The following is a 23,220-nucleotide window of genomic DNA, read 5'->3' as shown; positions in this document are numbered from 1 at the left end:
GGACAAAAGTGCTTAGCAACTGATTTGTTATGAAAAAAATTGTAAACTAATATGGCGGAGAAGTAAGAAAATTGTTCGAAGACCCGAAGACATGCAAAAAATATGAAATAAGCTACTCAGTAGTTTCAATGTTATTATCTGGGTTGAAGAAATTGTTGTAATATTTTAGTAGATGGTCCTTATGCGAAACTTTGATTTTGGCATTGCTGTTTTCCTTGGCTGTGACAACCAAGGATTCATTTTGAAACTTGTAGGAAAAGATAAGGTTTTCTCTTTTTAACGAACGACACATCCAAGAAAGTTCTCTAAAGTGGTCGTTGAGATTTTCACTGATGTAGATTGGCAAGTCCGGTAGTTCAAGTTCATTAAAGTTGACATTTCCAAGTTTCTTTTTGTTTTTTAAACATTTTTCTGAGTTTTTTCTGTTCACAAACCTGACAATTGTTCTTTTTGTTTTGTTGTTTCTTGTTGGTGGAAGTCTGTGGCATGCCTCTATATCGTTCTTCGTTACTTTCACATCAATCTTTTCCAAAATCTTAATTACTTTATCTTCCAGTTCTTCATCTCTTACATCATTGCATATGCCACTGACTTCCACATTATTTCGCCTTCCATATTGATTTTGCTTTTCTATGTTTATTGTTTGTTCCTTCTCACGTTGTTCTAGCTTGTTCACTTTATTTTTTAGATTTTCAACAGTTTTTTGCAATTTTTTGTTTGACTCGACCAAGTTTTTTATGATTACATTTTTTAGTTCGGTTATATCTTTTTGGATGTTGAGTTCATCTAGTGTTAATTTGTCAAGTTTTTCATTTATTTTGTTAAAGTTTTCTTTCATAAATTCTTTTTCTTGTTGGTTTTGTTGATTTCTTGTTGTAATCGACATGTTGAATGTTCAAGATGGTGTGAGCGCCAAAAAATCTTTAGAGCTCTTTACTCATCGAAGTCCGAGATGCGAATCTCTTAAGATAAAAATAAATGGATTTTATCGATATTTTTTTATATCTGGCATAGTTATTGATTGTTTTGAGATGTTTGAGGTGATTAACTTATCTTTTCGTCATTTCAGAGCTTTCCAAAATATGTTCAGATTGGAATTTATCTGTCATTTAATCTTGGAGAGCTTTCTTTGGCTACCAATCTGTGAAACCATAAGATAGTGGAATGAATACACCTTCCAAGGGTACCGCCATGAGACCAAAATTTGATGGTATCCATCCAAATAGAAATCAAGTTATAGGGCGCTGAAAATTAAAGAAAAGTTAGTATAATATGAGTCATCAGTCGGGTGTTTAAGATAAAAACTGCAATTATTGCTCTTTTCGGAAATTATTGCCGAAAACAGCAATTTTTTAACGGTGAAATGCAGAGTCAGCAGAAAAGTGTTGACCTTATAAGGGCAAAGATGTTAAAGGTGTTTTGAAGGATATAAGATTGCATCGAGGGAAAGGTTTTTCGGATTTTAAAAAGTGATTTTTTCAATTTTTCGTTGCTCAATAACATGAAAAGTTCTAAAATACTATGTTAAAAGATCCTGCATCGATGCTGAAACACAGCCAGAAAGAGATAAAAAACCCCCGTTGTAAATTTGTTTACATATGACTTGATTTTGTTATCTGCATTTCCAACAAAAACCAGTTGAAAACAAAGCTAAACGAGGCACAGTGGGCCTACTTATCGCGAGGGTGTCAAATACCACGTGTTCAATAATAAAATCAACTTTTATTTCCAAAAACAGCAATAATTGCCGAAAACGGCAATTTTCATTTATATATTTACTTTTTTTATTTTTCTGGTGATTCAGCATTTCATCGTTGAAAAAATTGCCGTTTTGGGCAATAATTTCCGAAAAGAGCAATAATTGCAGTTTTTATCTTAAACACCCGACTTGTCATTGACCCTTTTAGTGTTTTACTATTTGTCTTGTCCTATATCTTTTCCATTCTTATACACTGTGAAGATAAAAGGGTATTAACGAGAAATCTTTCAACTAATAGATATACTCCCGTGGTTAATGAAAACTCATTCGAATTCCCCTTAAAAATAAAGTTAGAGAGCATCAGCTAAACCGGTGTTTGCGACGACGGGAACCGTCTAGTTATGATACTATTTTTACTGCGTTATCATCTAAGTCAAGTCTATGGTCAAGTAAATCAAAGAAACTGTATTAGATATTACTAGCAAGTAGCTTTCGCTATGAATTCTCTGCCAAAGCATTAGGAGGATTTAAAAAATCTATCACCCAAATAATAGTCGCCATGTTTTTCTGCGGTTTCTGGCGGTTTACCTTTCTTTCTTATCATGATCACCCGGGGGGGGAGAGTACTTAGGCAAAAATGGATGATGGGTATGTGCGGACGGTAAGGGTCGGTTTTTTCACCTTTCAAAGTCTCTCTAAGGGTCGGAAAAATCAGTCACAGTCTATTTGATCATAGTTGTTTTTATAATGGTTCTTCATTTTCAAATTAATGCGATTGTTATGCGCAGATATGTAATTTCGGACTGCTGGAGCTACACAAATATGTAATTACATTTCTGTAAAACCTGATCTTTTGGACTTAAGTATTTTTGATTTTTTTTTAATAATAACATTAATTTTTCAAAGTATTCAATCGTATTGTTTTTTGACTATGCCAAACATTTGGTAGTTTTTGTTTTTCTTTTAAGCATCATCTTTATAAGAAACAAATCAATATCTATTTATCAAAGTGGAAATGGCTTTCAACATGGGCTGTGCTTAAGAAAAGTAATTTTTATTTTTCTTATAAAGCGAGACCAATTTAATTTGTTGTTCTACGGGCCCGACCGACCCTATTTTTGCTAAAATCAAAAAAAAATATAATATTGAATTTCAACTACAATATATTTTACACACTAGTTATTTGTAATAATCAAATTTGAATAAAGCTGAAAATTAATTCAAGAAATTGAAAAATTTCAAAAATCAAGCATTCCATACACTAAGATTTTATTATCTTCATCGAAGATAAAAAAAGAAGTGAATTTTTGGACCAGATATTTTTTTGAAAACATATTCGGTACTTTACCAACCCTGATAAATGAAGAATTTATTCTTATTTTGCCGACCGACCGACCCATATTTTGCTAACGATCTGCCCGTAGAACAACAAATTAAATTCGTCTCGCCTAAGCGTAACTTATAAAAATGAATTACGATCTAATGGTTTTCAGCTTCTGGCTCGTTAATTAAAGCAAAAAAAAACACTCACAATGAAATTAAAAGACGAATAAAGAATTTTTCTTTTTTACTTATACAGTCAAGAACACCATCAAAATAGTCGATAGGGTAATAAATTAGACTATTTTATATAGTCTAATTAGCTGAAAATTGACGAAAAATGTCGATTGCTGATGGAATATCAATACACTTAAATCGAATGAATTTTAACTTGTTTTTTCCATCCCTATCAACCCAGTTTTGAGCGTTTGGAAAGAACGATGAACTTGAAATTTTGACCAGTGATAGACAATGATAATAAGCCAATTAAGATTTTATTGTTTTGATCTAGTTACTTGATGTGTTGGTATTTTTTACAGGCCAGAATTTATTTAAGGGCCAGTTTAATGTATCATTAGATTACAAAATCAAACTCCCAACCTATTTCAGATGATATATCATGATTTGAAAAGAACAATACGAACTTGTTTAACCCAATTCGTACTAGAGGGGGGGGGGGGCTCTTTCTGTTCGTAGGTCAAATTAATGGTAATAGCTCCTGAAATAATAGAGCTTTTGCCATGAAATTTTCTATAAATTTCTAACTTTTATTTAGCTTCAAAAAAAAAATTGATACATCACCAAAAGTATTTGAGGGATATATAAAGGTCTGTGGCAGCAGCATGTGAAAAATTAATAATGTCTATACTGTAAGAATGTTTAGATGCTGGAATGGAGGCAGAAGATCCCCTCCAAAATATCGTTGCTCAAGGGAATTTCGGGAGAGCCTGCTTATTGGGTTTGGTGTATTTGGCTTGGTTGGGTACATTTTATGGTTATTACCAATTGTAAATCATCCTGAGGTAGGTATATACAATGTTTGTTTTTTGATGTTTGCCATTTTAAAGACATGTACCAGTATAAACAATAGCTCTACTAGTGGGGATCCGAGCCTTGATTTTCATCAGGGTATTTGAGAATTTTCAAAGTGATTTCCTAGTTATAAATGAGAATTTTTTGTTTATCATGAGACATTAGATTGTGGGGGACGTACAGGACTTTGTAATACTGATATACAGTACAGAGCATTTTTTACCCTCAATCTCCCTCGAAATATATTGAGATTTTAGTGTACTTTAACGTTTTTCAGAATTTAAAGTTCCGGCGAGAATTGCTATTTTAGCACTTCCACTTTCTTCCATTGAATATTTCGATTTTAGAGGGGTTTGGTGGCTTCTAGGCTATATTCCAAGCCTCATTCGAGCAAATTTGAGCTTTTGAATCCAGAGATCCTAAGGTCAGTGAAGTCAAGTTTGAAGATATTCTTTATTAGAAAAACAGTTAAAAGCAGTCAAAACACAATTTACCTTACCTCCTGAGTTTGTCTTTGTTATGCTAAAATATAACAAACCTTTGTCATGCTGTCTAATTACAAAAACCTCCAATCACTACTTCCTTAGCTACATTATATGTACGGAAAAGGTTTTCTCCAGGTTTTTTCAATCCAGGGATTAAACTGCGAGGGCGGTTCCGCCCGCTTATTTTTCTTTCGGCGTTGAGCGCCCCGGGGATACTTAATAATAAAAGAGATTTTAAGATTAATGTTGAAAAGCATATTTTTCAATAAATTTAGGCAATACTCAACAAAAAATAAGGTGGTTTTAAACAAATCTTTGACAAATTGGCGTTTCTTTCTGTTCTAAATATATGCAAATCACGTAGAAAAAAGAATATATTTCCGCCTTTACTTTCACTTTCGCTTTCGTGTTACGCGATTCCAATTGGATGAATACCACTCGCTAACAAATTCTGATTGGCGGTAGTCTTTAGCTTCGGGATTCTGATTGGATCATTTCCCGCGTCACGGTTGAATTTTGATTGGTTGAAAGTTTCTGAGCGTGAATTCTGATTGGATGAATACCTGAAAAGTAAACAATAGTATGTAAGTATTTTGCTTATCAAAACCTAAGGATTTCCAGGGGGTTTTATTTACTTTGCATGACGATAATTAAGCCTACAAAACACCAAGAAAAAAACCCAACATAGAACAGGTGTATTTTGTAATGTAGAATATGATAGGGTGAATCTTTTTGAAATTCTATGTCAGGATTTTTTCTCAATGCCCCGTAACTATGCCCGTGGTACCCGTTGCTAAGACCTTATGTTAAAAACGAAAGCGATTACGGCAAAAAGTAGCGATTTTCGTAATACCTCAAATATTGATACTTGACTGTACTGAAGGTCGTAAGTCTTAAGTCTCATGTTAAAACTCAGAGTTAAAACTCTACTTTCCAACTGTAGTTTAAGGCGCTCAATAATCAATTGTGGTGTTCAAAATTACACCGAGAACTCCCCTTTGTCTCAAATATTTAGTGAACGATTGCTGATTACCAATATAACGATAACTTTTTTCCTCAAATACTGATACTGGACGATTTTTTCCCCTTTATTCAAAAGACAGTCTAGACTTAAACTCCTATGGATTACAGTAGACCAAACGTGGTTTGATTGTGATCAAAGTAATCGATAATGATCGATGATAATTGAAGAAGGTCAGTGACCACCTATCGATTTTATCGGTGATCGAATACTCACTCGACTCCAGATTATGGAACTTTCTTTTACCATTTTTGATTTGTTCAATCATTTCGATTACTTTTCGATTACCTTCGATCATATGTTTTTGGTTTTTCTTAAAGATAATATGATAGCAATTGGTTATCGAAGTAATCAATTGGTTATCGAAGTTATCCAAAGTAATCCATAACATTCAAAGTACTCAAACGGTTATCGAGTCCTCAAAGGGTTGTTAAGAAAGTGATCGAATACTCACAATCTTTTTGAGATTTTGTTACTCGAAACTCGATTGTTAATCGATAAGTAGTCATTCATCAATTACTTCGATCATTATCGATTACCGTCTGGATTAGAAGCTAGGCTGCCTAGTTTTACCTCTTTTATCTTTGGCTTTGCATCAATACAATGCTGACAAGTTGACACAACACATTGAAAAATAATCCCTGTGAAAAATTTACTGTATATCGAAATCTGCAACAAAAACGAAAGTGGTCTCTTCTACTGGCTGCTTTGTGGCGCTCCTTCGTGGACTATTTATTTGATTTCCACCAATAAGATTGTTGCATTTCATTTTTTCTATGTTTAGTTATTTGCACAAAGCCCTGTAACTATGGGCAAGCAACCGGTTACTAAGATGTTGGCTTGAAATCAAAAGTGAAACCACTGAAAAACAAAAGTAAGATCGGCCTGCACTCCAAATTCTGTAATCTTTTAAGTCTAGACTGCAAGAAGTCGGCCGAAAAACATGGAAAACAAAGGCGTGCCCTTTCTCATTGAAAATTTCAATATTTTGTACTGTCAAAATTCACATGATCTTTAATAGTTACCAAAAATACCAAAAATACCGAAATACTGATATAAAAAAGGGTCTTTTACCGATACCGAGATGCTCTTGAAATACCAATTACCGATTTATTATCACTCCCTAATACAGATGTACCGATCTAAAAAAGGCCAATAGATTTGATTTGAGAGTTGTCATTATCCATTCAACGCTGTTAAATGTTTAAACCCTAGCATTAAACAATATCACACTCACTCATAACAGTCATTTGGGAGAACCTAATGACCTTTTGACTCAGTTCCGCATATTAAAAAATAGTTGTTTGGGAGAACAAAAAGACCTATTATTATTAAGCCTTTTGAAAGGTTCAATGTCAAATCATTGTCAATATATGTACTGTTTACAAGGATTATAGCATGCTCACCTTGACCACAAATGTGGCACATTCAAGGATTGGAAGCCCAATTAGACCAATTTTTTATTGTCCATGACAAAAAAAGTAATTTTCTGGTTTTTCCTTTTTTGTTTTATTTTGTCAATATTGTGTTTTGACACTTTCAATAACTTCCAGTTTCTTTCAAGGTATCAAGTAGCCTGGATATCCAGATCGTAAACTATTTAACTCCACTGTCTAGTTAATTTATGGAAAAAGCTGACATTGTAAAAAATGATGATTAAATGAAAATGAAAACCCAGGTTCATTTTTAAACAAAATGGTTGATGGAAAGGAGCCTTTGTAAATCTGGCTGATGTTTTGATGTAGTTTAAAGTAGTTTTAAAAGCTTTTTGATTTTGTAAAAGAGGTTTTATGGTATATAATAAATTATGTGTGTCTGCCTGGGTTTCCAAAGTTTTGAGATTCTGTCAACAGAGGTTCACTCGCATACTGTACAGTATCAAACAAACTGTACCAGACTGTTCCACTTCCACCACAAATTTTTTATCTGAAATTTTGAGTCTGGATACCCAGCTTAGGTATCAAGTCTCTCTTTTTATAGTTTTATACCATTTTCAATGTTCAGTGCACTGCACCATGGCTGATATAGTTGATATTTTTCGCAAACAGAATTCTGCGGAGCCAGGGGGTGCACACAAACACAATTCTGCTAGCACTATCAGATCCTCTGCTTCCAATTTCTTTGAACATCTTTTGGGAGAGATCCCTCTCAGGGGAGTTAACATTTAAATCCATGATAACTAAATTAATGGAGAGAAAGCAAAGTTGATTGAGAAATGTACTTCTTTATTACAATGAATAGCCCTGTTGTTACATGATAATATTATAGTAAGTCACTAAGGTAAAGGCCACTAAAAGCGACCGTAGCATGAAGGTAGATCATCCAGCTAAATACCAGACTTTTTGCTTTTTTTCATCTTAAAGAAGAATCAAGGCAAAATACACGCTTTTTTTAAATAAGAATATCTTCTATAAGAATATCAAGGTGAAAATTGGCCAAATCGTAAGAATACCCCAAGAATACCCTCTAGGGTGAATTTCACAGAATTTGATAAGAATACAGCATTTTGTATTTGGTTAACAGAAAAAACTGCTTCCTTTGTTAGAGATAAATTGAAGCTTTGAGGAAGAAATGTAATTTTAACCCAAATCTTCACTCGAAAATCCAAAACTCTCAAATTGATCATTTCTCATGATTGTAAAAAGGTCAAGTCTATAAAAGTACGTACGTTATAAGAATATCTCACTCTCAATTTTGGCACTTTCTTAAAAGAATACTTGACCCTCATCCAAAGTACACTATTCTTATAAAAAAAAGCGTGTACTAAAATCAACAAAATAATCAGTTTCAGTCTAATGTCGAAAACCCATCCTAAAAGGTTGTACTTTTAGATAATTGTAAACTCTACATTCGGGCAAATAAATTTTCAGATTCATGAATAGTGGGCCTAATATAAAATGTATAAGATCCCATGTTTTTGTTGGTTACATCAGGCAGAAATCTATATTCTGTACATGGCAAATATGAAAAATTCACTATGTTCAGAGCCCTTAAGAGAGGTGATGGAATTAGGAGTGGACTCTCGATATTCGGCCAATACACCTTTTCGTTCGTAGCCGCCAATTGCCGTGCGGGAATTATTTTCTCCGCTTTATCCCACTAAAACCGTCCCAATCCTTTTTTCGCATCTACAGACAAAAGAAAAATGTGTCAAAAAAGGATTGGATCGAGTTTAGTGGGATAAAAGTGGCACGCGCCTGACTGCGCGACTACGGTCGAAAAGATGTATTCATGATATGCACCATTACAATGTCTTTTTTTAAATTTTAGAAGAAATGAAATTGAATATTAACAAAAAAGAAGAAGAAATACCAACCTACAAAGGTGTTTTTAAAACTCTTTCAAAAAGCATTCTGTTTATACTCTTTTAAATAAAGTGGTCAGGAGTTATATCCTTAAGTCCGGCACTTGATACATGTCTATACAAATTTAAATTTTCAGACTCAAGGATAGTTGGCCTAACAGAAAATGTATAACATGTCAAAGTTTTGTTTGCTACATCAGGCAGAAATTCATATTTTGTACATGACAAATATCAAAATTCACTATGGTCAGAGCCCTTAATAACGGGCATTTAATTTGGAGAGTGGAGGCGTTCAAAGCGTAAAATGCATGAAATATTCAAAAAAGAGTTATTTTGCATAAAATAGTCCTTTCAGAACAAAAATCAACCCAGTTAAGGCACTCACTTTTATAAATATCCCTAAGCTATATCCGCCATCTTTGATCGAAGTTTTTTTTTAATAGACGATATCGGCTTTCCGAATTCTCCCCGAATGATTACCCATGATGCATTGGTATCGTCATCAATATCGTCCGTGAAATTTTTTGCACAATACATCATGGGTAATCATTCGGGGAGAATTCGGTAAAGCCGATATCGTCTATTGGTACCCGTAAAGAAGCCATTGCATTGTTAAAAATCTAACGGCGCTACATCATCGAAAGTTTTGGAGAGAAAGTAGATCTAGCGCTCTCGATGCATTTACACTGCTATTGAGTAGTGCCGCCGCGGATTTTTTTTCCGTCAACGAACGAAGACCTACGCTAGCGGCCGAATACCTTTAAAACTTTAATGCGCGGTTTTCCAGCGGCCGAAGACCTACGCTAACGGCCGAAGACCTACAAATTTAATGTTCAATCAGTTTTCAGCGGCCGAAGACTTACACAAACGGCCGAAGACCTGCAAAACTTTGAAATTTGAGAATCTAAATCTGAGCCAGCGGACGAATTCCTGAAATGTTTAAAAATAAAATTATTCACACCGTCTTGGCTATCAAACTATTAAAGTCTTTGTTTGAAGCGGCCGAATACCTACAAAAGTAAGGCATCCTTTTGTTCTACATCGGGATGTTAAAAGTTGAAATTCCATATATGTATTGAATAAATGTGAAAGTTAACATTATAACTGTGAGGGAGTGCACTGTAAAATTCGAACGTTCGAACGTTCGATGTTGTGTTTTTTTTTTCTGCGAAGTAACAAATCAAGTCTTTCTTGTTGTATTGCTAGAGCTGAAAACATGTGCTCCAAACTTTTAACAATGGTGAGTACCCTTTTTTGTATAAAACATTTTATTGGAAATTTATTTTATCCATATCATAGTACATCATATTGATCCGATTAGATCGAGGGTGCACTTACTTTTTTGCACGATTATTGCACTCTTTTGTGCCTTATTGTAGAGGGGCTGTTATTAGTGGGGAGATTGTTTTTCATCTTCCCTAATAAAATAATAAAGTTTTTGAGATTTTTTGGCAATTTTTGGGCAAAAAAGTTATGAAATTTGGGGGTTTGATGAGATAAAGTGATATCTAGGTAAAAAATCAGAAAAATTGCAATTTGAGCTCCCTCCCCCTACAATTTGGCACGAAAGAGTGCCATTCAATGCTTATGTCTTCGTACAATTCATCATTATTAATCAGTCGTAACATTATTAGATAAAATGTTAAATGTTTTATTTCTTATATACTTTCTTTCGTTACTCATAATTGGCCCTATGATTACTTGAGAAAAATTTCAGTTCTAAATGCACTTCATTAAATTTAAAATTTAAGGAACTCGCCAAAGACACAGAACGTCGTTATTCGATCAAAAGGATAGAACTCCTTGACTGTGAAATACCTAAGACCGTGAGACGAGGAAAAACTACAGAGTATATCAGCAGGCACTCGAAAATCGAAAGTTTAGAGAACGGACTAAAAATGAGCTTGTTACCATCCTTGAACGACATTAAAACAATGATTGACACTATAAAATCAAAGAAAAGTAAATTTGTCATTTTCGATGAAAAGTGTTTTTTCGATTTGAATGATCTTTACGCTCTGCAGGTGGTTCATGAAATGAAGGGAGTGAAAGAGGCTGTTTTGGAGGAGAAAAAGTGGTTTGGCAAGCTTGAAAAGGGTGTGAAATCACCCCCGAATTTAAAGAGGATTGGATTTGAAGATTCTTTGAACGGTTTCAAAGATATTCTTTTCAACGGCCGTGATCATGTTTATGCAAGAGAAGAGAATAAGAAGTTGGTGACCGGGTGTCTTGCATATTTGGTGGGTAGAAGATGGATAGATATTTCAGTTATGAAGCAATTTTCGGATATGAGAAATAATGACAACCACGAACCTACGGTTTTTTTAGGCAGTTGGAAGATGAGTTTTCGGCAGGTACATTGATAGAACGGGTGGAGAGATGGTCAGAGTCAGAGGCTTCAACTATTTCAGTTCTTGCTAATGTTGGTAAAAAGCAAGGAAAGACTTTCATTTCGACCAAAAATGTCTTCGGTTGTCACTGGGTTTGCTTTTGCATCAACATTGCATCAAAAGAAATTCTATATTGTGACTCCTCTGCTTGGAGTCTTCCTACAGATTTCTTGAATAGGATTAAGTTTTTTACGGATATTCTAAACACGACATTTAATGTGAACAAAGATAAACCATATGTGGTAACAAATGCTCATAAAACCCCAACACCTCCGTCAAAGGTCCACAGATGCAGTGACGGGTGTTTGCCACTACCGTATCAAGGACCAGATGGGACAATATGTGGTGTAGCTGCTTTGTTTTCTGCTGTCATTCTAAGTGAAAAAGGTTTAGAACAAAGCACACTTCCTCCTTCACTATCATGGTTGACAAGTATCAACCAATTCAATGATTTTTCACGCTGCATAATGATCAGATGGTACATGCAAAGAGAAATCAACGCTCAAGACATTTGGTTAAGTGGTGAAAGAGTAAGCTAATTTATCATATTTACTTCCATGTATCACTCTTGATTCAAGAGATCCTTTTAAAGGTAAGCTTTGCTTAAAATACTCTACACAGCTTTCTTATAAGAATTACATAAATCGAAAAGAGCCTCCTTCAAGCAAGGAAATTTTCGGTCGAATTAATGGTCGAAATATATTTTCCCTTTTTTGTCTAAAACGTGAGAAAAAGATGGAGGAAACATAAACCAATTATTTCATTATGGCGTTACAGCATTATTCTTAAAAAATACTTAAAATTTGTGATTCTTATAAAAAAAGACTGCGTGCTGATTTCTAAACCAGTACACTTTTTTCTCAGAAACCTACAAAATCTTTCGAGCAACCCACTGCTGAACCAATGGATGTTGATGTTGATTATGGTGAAGATATCAAGACAAGTGCATTTCAAAGTGATTCAAAAGAAGAAGATGAGCTTTTTTGTAAGAAATATGAAATTTGAGTTGAGGCTTAGGATGTTCTTTATTTTATTACATTGTTTACACTGGCTTTGGCATCCCGATCACACAACACCCAAAAGTATTGATATTGAATGCTTAAAATCGCAACTTTTATTGGTCGAGAAGGATTTTAAGAATAAAATTGATAAGATATTCACAAGATATTTCATTTTTCGTTTCGTTTATTTTTAAGCAAATGTGACATCTAGCGTGACTGATGTGGTTGAGAAAATCGAGAATGGAAATCTCAGCGAGTCAAAATCCAAGTTAAATGGTTGGCACATTTACTTGCACGAGAATAAGGTAACACATAATTTCTGGTTCAGTTGCTTTTTTTTCAGTTCGCTCAGTTGTTTTTTTGCCCTTTAGCTGAAAGACTTGTATACTTCAGTATCAGTACCCTTGATATACTACTACAGTATATTACTTTTTACACTCTTCTTATTTTATAGAAAGAGCTGAAAGAGAACTTTGGAACAGGATCAAAAAAACTGAGGAATAGCTGGAGAGATCTGGAAACAGACCAAAGAGAGGTAAGGGAAATATATTTCAATATTGGTCCATCTTAAATCTGAGATTATAAATCAACTGTTGATAATAGATAGCCTGACAAATAAAATCTTTTGTTTCCTTTTGGTCCATTTGGTCCCACCTGAACCATAGGCTAATTTGTCAGTTTCCCTACTAATAGAGTATAGCTCGATTATAGCTTATATTCATGGCGTCCCGGGTTTTGTTTTAGGATTACAACGAAAAGGCAAAGATTGGTATGATAGAGCTGGAGCCCTGTGCAATATGTAGAGAACGTTATACGTCTTTGAAACGACTGACAGAACACGTCAGCTCATGTGGTGAAATATTCAAATGCGATGAATGTGGTAACAAATATATGTCAGAAAAAGCCTTGAAAGGACACAAAAACGCAAAACACATCCGCCAACACAAATGTGAACAATGTGATATGGCATTTGAAAACCCGTCTAAGCTGAAAAGACATATTTCAACACACACAAAATCAAAATCATTTCTTTGTGAAATCTGTGGCAAGCCATTCAGTCGTAAAGATAACCTAAAGCAACACAAGAAGAAGAAACACAGCAGCAATAACTAAACATTATGTATAAAAAAACATTATAAAATTTCTTTGAAGCTCATTATATTTGGAAAAAAGACTACCCATTTACTTTAAAATGGTTTTAAATGCAGTACTTCCTTAGTTGTTTCTGAAATGTGAGGCCCGCATTGTTCTTAATTTATTCCTAGTTTTGACCAATTTCAGTTCTTATAAAAAACGTGTACTACATGAAAAGAAGCAAAATTTCCAAAATTTCCATAGTAACAGTAACAATGCTAGTACTTTTAGCATAGACACATTAAGGCTTGTCATAGTAACATGCAAAATTATTTTGGAATTTTCAAAACTATCGATGCCAAAGTTTCCATAAGTTCGATGCAAATTTTCAGAATTAATAATTCTATTAAAAAATGAACCCTGCCACCCCTATATATTGGCTTCTCCCATAATATTTCTGAACTAAAATTGAAAAAACAGACTTTGAAACAATGGCTTTTATTAGGTCAATTTGATTTTAAATACATTTTCCAAATGAAAAAAAAAATCACTCTAGTTGTTCTTTTGTTCTAATTTTGTTAGTTTTTTCTTAGGATACTTTGTGTTGCTTTTCATAGTAGTTCCTGCCTTTTTTGCAGAGGGAACATTTAAATTTACAACTTCAGTAAGCTTGTGTTTTCTTTTCGATGTGATTCTTCGACCAGGTAATGGATTTGTTTTGTTATTGCTTTGTCTTTGACGACTACCAATTTGAGAAACACGTCTAGAGACTGCCGTTGGTTGGACTTTTATTTTTCCCTTACTTTTACCTACAAAAACTGTTCCAAAGCTTTGTAGTGCGGAATTGCGTTGATTTGTTGAGAATTTTTCATAACGACCTAAGAACTTTCCCATAGATTTCCGTAATTCTTGGTTTCCACTCAGCAATTCTTCTTTCACATTATGATGAAACTCGTCAAACTGTTTAATAATATCAGTCGTTGTCGTAGGGTTAGGAATAGAAATCTCAGAATAAGAATTTGCTGTGCTTTTTTCACACTCAATTTCTCTTTCCTCAATTAAATCTGCACTTCTGTTTGGTATTGTGTCAATAGTGCCCATGGCGTAGCAATGAATGGAGTCGTAAAAGTGTGTCTCAAGGGAAGATCCTATTGCGATTTCTGTCAACTCTTTCTTGGCTTCTGGATCAAATACTGGAAGAAAATTGAAAGACGACTCTTTGAATTTTGACCATAGGAGAAACTGGTGCCAACAAGTTGAACCATTCATTCCTTGAGGGCATTCACATCGACCTATCGACGTATCGACACAATAGACGGTATTTGAATCTCGTCTGCTAGCAACAGTAAAAAGATTTGCTGCCAATTTTTTAACATTCTCATCCACATTGTAGTCAACTAAAAGAAAAGAAACAGATATTTTATTTGTTAAACCATCCATTGGTGTCTTCAGTGCACTACACACTTTTTTATAAGAATGGTCCCTATAAGAATACCAGAGTGAAAATCGACCAAAACGAAAGAATATCTCCAGGGTGAGACTTTTAAAATTGATAAGGATAAAGGGTGGAAAAATAAAAAAGAAGCATAATTTTAACAAAAGATACGTTGAAAACTCATTCATAAATCAACGATATCCGAAAAAGAGATTACATAGATAGGGGATTTCTTTAAACAATTCATTTTTCGATTCAAATGATTTTCCTCACCTGGTATTTGGTATTTCCCTCCTCCATATCGGCTGCTGTATGTACCATCAAAACTTCCGTCTGCCACTGACAATAATTTGATCTTGAAGTGTTGTTCAAATTCACTCATCAGCTTATCTAGTAGCATATTCACATTGAATTGTCTTTGTCTTCGCAAAATGCCATCTTTAACAACACCAAATTGCGCTTCAACATAATTGTTAGTATGTGATCCACGAGTCAAAGCATCTTTGCGATAACAAAGAGCCCAGGCCCTTTCGATTTTTGCAAGGTCTTCAAAATAACTTTTACAAGAGTGATTGTGTTCAATCATGTCCAACTCCATAAATTCTTCAAATTTTTCATCTAATTCCTCTGTTGTTTGGGCGTACACAATTGATCTAAAATACTTCATTATGACCACTCGATCCTCTTTGCTAACTCGGTGTTCTTTTTCGAATAACCACCGCCAAACTTGCTGTAAAATGTGGAACGTGCAAAGATACAAGACTGCGTTTGGCCATGCTCTTCGAAGACAATTCCTGAGCTCATCACAGTTATCTGTCATTATCATTTGAGGTCCTTGCGATCCATAAAAGGAGTTTTCGGGTAAAAGACCCTTGAACATTGAAAAGGCTTCATCCAGTGTTTGTTCCTGCTCATCACTTGTTATCAAAATTCCTGTGTGAAGAATACAAGAATAACTATTCAAGGTTCTGCTTTTTCAATCTTACAAGTAAATATCCTTAGACCCTCAAAGAAGCTCTTACTTATTTGGTTATAACAACAAATTAGACTACAAACAAACACACAAATAAATCTGTTATATAATACCTAAAGGTAATGCTCCTGCCATTGAATGTGTACAAAGCAGAAAGAAACGTAGATTGTGCTCGTCCAAATTTGAAGTCGAGTCGATAAACATAAGCTCTGACGATTGTCTGACCTGATGAGAGAGATATGTTATATCAAACGTTTTAGATGGCTACAATATAATAGGTATTATACACTGTTATAAATTGCTATAATACACCCTTGCCTCAGAATTTATTATCCAATGGAGATAAAATGAAGAAGCTTAAAGTCGAAATCTTGTGCTTATAATGGGGAGATTTCAAATTCTATTGTTTACGACTAAGAAATCCAGTGGGATGGCCAAAATTTCAGTGTAGTTTTCCGATGGTGATGAAATTTCAGGGTATTTTTCTCACCGAAAAAATTTTTTGGCTGATTTTTCCAGTGGGTCCCACCGGTTCTGTGATACAGGGTGTTATAATATAGTAAAACCCTGAAAAATGCTAAACACAACATTTGAGATTATTTCAAAATGTAAAGTGAGATTTGAGTAAGCGAGTAAGTACACTGTAATGTACAACTTTGCTTTAAAACTGCTTTGAAGACATCATACAGATACAAGAACTAACCTTTCTGTGAACTCGGTTCATCAAAGGTGTCAAGATTGCAATGATCAAAGATGAACTTTCTTTTCTGTCATGAATTTTGTATTCGATGTGCATATCGTTGTCTTCTTCCTTGAGCAGCTGAATCTTTTCTTCTAATAATTCAAACATATCTGGACCATTCTTTCCGCCAAACTGCTCAACACAAAATTTTGCATACAGCACATTGAAGTCAAAGCGTCTTGGACAACAGCTACGGTCAGCTTTTTTATGATGAAATTCGAGGTCGGTAGCACATTTCCTACGAAATTCACCTAGAAACTCAGCATATGCTTGTGAAGGAGTCATACCAGATTCAAATAGCTTTTTGATATCATTTTGCGTTTCCTCTGAAATCGATTTAAAGCTTAAAGCATGAAGAGAATTCACGGGGTGATTGTGTTTATGCTCTATATCTATGGTGCATCTAAATGGAGTTGGTTGTTCATTAGAATCACTTTTAAGAATCTTAACCGACATCTGAAAGGGACAAAAAGTATTCCTGAATCTTTTGGTTGGTTTCTTCTCCAATATTGACTTGACATCTCTTGTCTTTTCGTACCTTGTATCGTGGTAGCATCTATAAAACGCTCGCACCGAATAGATACTCTTCTCAGTGATCTTTTTTCGTGTTTTAATTTTCAAGGTTTCACCCGTGTATTTTGAGTAGGTTTCAATAAAGTTTTTGAGCTCTGTGCTGGAAGATATATCACATTTTATCTCAATATCACTTTCATGATTTTCATCACAAGAAAATTTAACAATTTCATACTTTGATTCGATTTCTTCAAAAATATCATCAATCAAATCCCTCTCCATGTTTACAAGAGTACCATTATATTTTCATGTGACTTATCACGGAAAGAATTTATTTCACGAAATATTAAAAATCTATCGCTTGAACGGCAGTTTGGTGCGAAAAACTTTCATGCGGCAAAGAAAGGTATTCGTCCGCTGGCTCAGATTTAGATTCTCAAATTTCAAAGTTTTGCAGGTCTTCGGCCGTTTGTGTAGGTCTTCGGCCGCTGAAAACTGATTGCACATTAAATTTGTAGGTCTTCGGCCGTTAGCGTAGGTCTTCGGCCGCTGGAAAACCGCGCACTAAAGTTTTAAAGGTATTCGGCCGCTAGCGTAGGTCTTCGTTCGTTGACGGAAAAAAAATCCGCAGTGCCGCCATTAGGGTATCAATTTCAAAAAAACTCCAATCAAAGATTTTGCTTGGCCGGGATTGAGAAACTTGGTCCAGGGTATATAAAGGTCAGTTAGTTAAGGTATTCTAACCCCAAAGAATAAGTTTTTGAGATATTTTGAACGGCATTTTTAGATAAACAAAGGGGGCAGGCAAACCAAAATGTGGCCATTGTGTTTAATTTAAATATTTTACAAAGGAATTGATTTCATACAAACAATCTGCAACTTTTTCTGTCCTTTGCAAGTTGGCGGTACTGTAAAGAGTTTAACTTACCTTTTTACAGAATGAGACACGAGCTGGGCGACAGACAGCAGAACAAAGAAATGATATGCAAGAGCTTCAAAGTACAAAAAAGACAATAACAGCAGCAACATTTCCACCTACCACATTTCCACCTACCACAACTACACCTCCACAGCTTACCACAACCACAACAACCTGGAACTGGCCTACTAAAAGTACAACAACCAAGTTTCAGCGTACAACAACCACGCCTCTGCCTACAACAACTGCAAAAACAACGCTTAAGCCTACAACAACTACAACAAACACTTCCCCGCCTACCACAACAACTACAACATACACTTCCCCGCCTACTACAACAACAACAACCACGCCTCAGTCTACCACAACTACTACAACTACGCCTCCGCCTACAACAACTACGACAACCACGCCTCCGCCTACTACAACTACAACAACAACTACAACAACCACGCCTCCGCCTAATACAACTACAACAACAACTACAACAACCACGCCTCCGCCTAATACAACTACAACAACAACCCCTCCGCCTACCACAACTACAACAACCACCTCTCCGCTTACTACAACAACAACAACCACGCCTCCGCCTACCACGACTACAACAACAACGACGCCCCCGCCTACCACAACTACGACAACCACCCCTCCGCCTACTACAACAACAACTACAACAACCACGCCTCTGCTTACCACAACTACAACAACAACGCCTCCGCCTACTACAACTACAACAACCACGCCTCCGCCTGCCACAACTACGACATCCACCCCTCCGCCTACTACTACAACAACAACTACAACAACCACGCCTCTGCTTACCACAACTACAACAACAACGCCTCCGCCTACTACAACTACAACAACCACGTCTCCGCCTACCACAACTACAACAACCACCCCTCTGCCTACTACAACTACTACTACAACCACGCCCCCGCCTACCACAACTACGACAACCACTCCACCGCCTACTACAACAACAACAACCACGCCTCCGCCTACCACAACTACAACAACCACGCCCCCGCCTACCACAACTACGACAACCACGCCTCCGCCTACCACAACTACAACAACCACTCCACCGCCTACTACAACAACAACAACCACGCCTCCGCCTACCACAACTACAACAACCACGCCCCCGCCTACCACAACTACAACAACCACGCCTCCGCTTACCACAACTACAACAACCACCTCTCCGCCTACTACAACTACAACAACCACGCCTCCGCCTACTACAACTACTACAACAACCACGCCCCTGCCTACAACAACTACAACAACCACGCCTCCGCCTACTACAACTACAACAACTACTCCTCCGCCTACCACAACAACTACAACCACTCCTCCGCCTACTACAACAACTACAACAACTACAACAACAACCCCTCCGCCTACCACAACTACAACAACAACGACGCCCCCGCCTACTACAACTACAACAACCACCCCTCCGCCTACTACAACAACAACTACAACAACCACCCCTCCGCCTACTACAACTACAACAACCACCCCTCCGCCTACTACAACTACAACAACCACCCCTCCGCCTACTACAACTACAACAACCACCCCTCCGCCTACTACAACTACAACAACCATCCCTATGCCTACCACAACTACAACAACTACGCCTCCGCCTACAACAACTACGACAACAACGACGCCCCCGCCTACTACGACAACAACTACAACAACCACGCCTCCACCTACTACAACTACAACAACCACGCCTCCGCCTACCACAACTACGACAACCACCCCTCCGCCTACTACAACAACAACTACAACAACCACGCCTCCGCCTACTACAACTACAACAACCACGCCTCCGCTTACCACAACTACGACAACCACTCCGCCGCCTACTACAACAACAACAACTACAACAACCACGCCTCCGCCTACCACAACTACGACAACCACTCCTCTGTCTACAACAAATACAACATCATTAGGTTAGTAGATGATATGTTCCTGATTCATTTTTAACATTTTTAACTTTTTAAATAAATCAAAGCCATCAAAATTATTTTTCTTAAAAATAAATGGTATGTTTTAAATTTTTGAAGAAAATAAATTTTGATACTCAGCAGGCGTATCGAGCACTCTTTGACAATATTCATTTACTCTTAGGTTCCAAATAAACGCTGTTAATTTTTCGAAAATTTTCCAACCCCACCTTCCCCCCCCCAAAAAAAAAGGTTACCCACCATAGCTTGGAAAAATAATTTGACTGAACTAAAAAAGCATCTTAGGATTTTTCTTTAGATTGACTTTATTTAACTCTTTAAATTTTCAATTTTGTAAAAATATTGAGAAAGAAAAAAATGTTAATTGGGGATGAACAACTCCATTAGAAACAACCCAGCTGACACACAACGTTGTTTCAACGTTCATCTAACGTTATATGGACGTTGTGAACGTTAGATAAACGTCGAAAAATCGTTGTGCGCCAGCTGGTTTTAAGGGAAAAAAGGCGGTTTTGCTTGTTTTGATCACTTTTAAAGTTATAAGTTTCTGTTTTTTCTTTTTTTTCACCTAAAGAAAAACATGTCAATTAAATTTGAATATTGAGATTTCATATGATGTTGTTTAGATTGCAGCGGAGGTTCAGGTCAATGGATAGGTGGTGACGGGCATGGCACTGGAAACGTAGAACAAGGACCGTATACAACTTCGGGCAAAACTAGCTGTTTCGAAAAGTGTTTACAGGAATCACAAAATAATCCTGAAATAAATGGAGCCACAATAGATCCTTCAAATAATCAGTGTTATTGTGAAAGAAGGATGATTTCTATTGATGTAGATGATCAAACTTATGAAACTTGTCTATTTAAAGAACTTGTTATACCCCCCTATTATGCAAGTAAGTGTTTAAAGTTTTGTTAATTATTCTATTAAGTGGTAAGTAAGTGATCTCCACCAGTGCGATAGAGCTATCGCACCTCTATCGCACTATATGATAGAATCTTTTGCAATTTCAATAGAAAAATAAGATGAACTATGTTTCTACCATTTCGATATCTCCCAAAATTTGAAGCTCAAAGAGCCATAAAACACGTGTACAATATGTGTACAAATTTGAAGATGTAAATTAAACAATAGATTTTTCTCGAAATGAATAGAGGAATTAGTGGATTCCTATAAAAAAAATTTGTGTGAAATTTTGTGTCCATCGCATCATGCGATAAATATCTAAATATCTGTATCCGGCACACTGGTACGATAGTGGCTACACGTTTTTTTATAAGAACATCCAAAATTTTTGAAGCCTTCGTATGTTTTTAACTTTTTGAGTTTTAAGCCTAAAAATGTTCTTAGAATGTTCTTAATTTCACCATTTTGTGAGTATTTTTGTGCAATTTCCTAAGAAATTGGGTGTTTTAGAGCTCATGAAGCCTTAAAAAGTTCTTAACTTGTTCTTAAAATTTTGACCATCGAAGCCTTATGTTCTTATATATAGTTTGTTCTTATAAAAAAACGTGTATCGCGCGTAAGTTTGTGGATTAAGAAAGTCATCACTATCGCACGGCCTTATCGCACAATGCGATTTTTATTGAAAAACGAATTGCAATTTGGATTTTTAGGTTCTACTCATAGCTGTCACAGGACGTTTTTTTTTGGACCTACCTTAAGGTAGTCCTTTAAATTAACCCTTGTCCGTTCGTCCGTTCGTCCGTTCGTCTGTTGCCAGCTTTTCTCGGGATCGGCTCATTAGTTTTTTCTAATTTTTTGCACAATGATGCAAAATGGCAATGCCCAAAATGTGAGGGAGTCCGATTTTAGAGAAAAAAAAATTTCCGGTCGCCAGGGCCGGAAATGTCCCGGAAAAAGCGGTTTTTTGGGGTTTTCTAGAGATTTTATCATTAGTTTTTTCTGATTTTTTGTACATAGAGGCGCGTTAGTACTGCCAAAAAGATGCTGAAAACCGTTTTCCGAAAAAAAAAAAAAAAATCCGGCCTGTAGAACCGGAAATGTGCTGGAAATCGCCGTTTTTTCGTATTTCCGTGACACTTTTTCAACTTATTTGATCGTTTTTTTACAGAAAAAGGTTCTCTATGGTGATACCCAAAACTTTGCATTATTTAATTTTAAATAAAATCATTTGTTCAATCCGGAACTCCTTAAAAATCGCCGGAACAGCCGAAAACCGTTTCGAGTTATACTTGACAGATTTTCATGATTTTAGGCACAATGATGCAAAATGGCAATGCCTAAAATGTGACGGAGCCCGATTATGCCGGAAAAACTCGTTTTTTGGCATTTTCTCGAGATTTTATCATTAGTTTTTTCTGATTTTTTGCTCAAAGATGCATATTAACAATGCCCAAAACATGGCCAAGTCTGATTTTTGAGAATAATTTTTTTTCCGGCCGAAAATGCCGGAAATATGCCGGAAATCGCCGTTTTTCTGGATTTTCATTGGGCTTTTTCCTTATAGTTGGTTGTTTTTTCATTCAAAAACATTATTAATAGCAATGCCCACCATCAAACATCTTCAAAAATCTCAAAAAATTTCCAACCCCCCCCCTTTTTATTTGGAACCTAAGAGTATTTTGTGTCTACATCGTTTTTTGCATTACAGCAGTCTGTAAAATATTTTCAGTGTAGGTTTGGCTTGAATCTCTTTACCGTAGGAAGCATTTTGATATTAGGGGAAGGGGGGTAAGTTCAGTGACATTACAACGTGAGGGCCTATCATGGTTTGGGCTGAAGAGGGAATTTTTGAAATCTAGAGCTCTAAATTGGCTAAAAACACACTCAAAAAACTAAAATAATTCGAATAAAGGCAAAATTTTATAGGTAAAATACTCCATTTTATGAAAGAATCACTCTTAAAAATTATTGGGGTGGGGGGCCAAGCACTCCCTAGCCCCCCCCCTCCCCGGTAGCTATGACACTGCTTTATATATGTACCTATAATAATTAACTTTTGTTTTTTATTAGGTTGTACTTATCTACCTGGAGTTGGTTATGGTATACAAAATTCAGAAGTACAACCTCCCTCTCCTATGAGCAGTGGAGAGCATTGTTCTGAGATCTGTTTGGTCAAGCAATTGTTAGGTACTTATGGAAATGCTAACGCTGCAAAATACAATCCAACCAATGGTACGACTTATGTTATTCATTTTTTCCACTCTTATTCCGTCCATAGGTCAATACACCTTTTTTTTATTAGAACATCCAGAATTTCTGAAGCCTTCAGATGTTCTTAATTTTTTGAGTTTTAAGCATACATATGTTCTAAACACGTTCTTATTTTCACCATTTTGTGAGCATTTTTGGCCATT

General features: G+C 35.9%; 2 protein-coding genes across 3 annotated transcripts in view; both read left to right on the top strand.

Annotated features, from left to right (window-relative positions):
- LOC136797490 (mucin-2-like) overlaps positions 1 to 23,160 on the top strand; it is a 34,035-nt gene extending 10,875 nt beyond the window's left edge. Inside the window, exons 1-4 of one of the 2 annotated variants that reach the window (XM_067054063.1) lie at positions 3,799 to 4,041; positions 17,928 to 19,884; positions 20,526 to 20,795; positions 22,877 to 23,160. In XM_067054063.1, coding sequence (XP_066910164.1) covers positions 3,895 to 4,041; positions 17,928 to 19,884; positions 20,526 to 20,795; positions 22,877 to 23,145 — 2,643 coding nt within the window. In that variant the 5' untranslated portion in view covers positions 3,799 to 3,894 and the 3' untranslated portion in view covers positions 23,146 to 23,160. Of the gene's footprint in view, positions 1 to 3,798; positions 4,042 to 17,927; positions 19,885 to 20,525; positions 20,796 to 22,876 lie in introns of those variants that run through there. The other variant, XM_067054064.1, reaches the window with a different exon arrangement.
- LOC136797439 (uncharacterized) lies at positions 10,760 to 13,419 on the top strand. The gene is made up of 6 exons (XM_067054014.1): positions 10,760 to 11,073; positions 11,190 to 11,781; positions 12,116 to 12,236; positions 12,448 to 12,557; positions 12,707 to 12,787; positions 12,997 to 13,419. The coding sequence occupies exons 1-6, from the start codon at positions 10,760 to 10,762 to the stop codon at positions 13,363 to 13,365; spliced, it is 1,587 nt and encodes a 528-aa protein (XP_066910115.1). The 3' UTR covers positions 13,366 to 13,419.
- Positions 23,161 to 23,220: the final 60 nt, after the last annotated feature.

This window comes from Clytia hemisphaerica, unplaced genomic scaffold, assembly GCF_902728285.1.
Source record: "Clytia hemisphaerica strain Z4C2 unplaced genomic scaffold, Clytia hemisphaerica genome assembly, whole genome shotgun sequence".
Classification (NCBI taxonomy): Eukaryota; Metazoa; Cnidaria; class Hydrozoa; order Leptothecata; family Clytiidae; genus Clytia; species Clytia hemisphaerica.
This window is presented reverse-complemented; position numbering and strand designations above follow the sequence as displayed.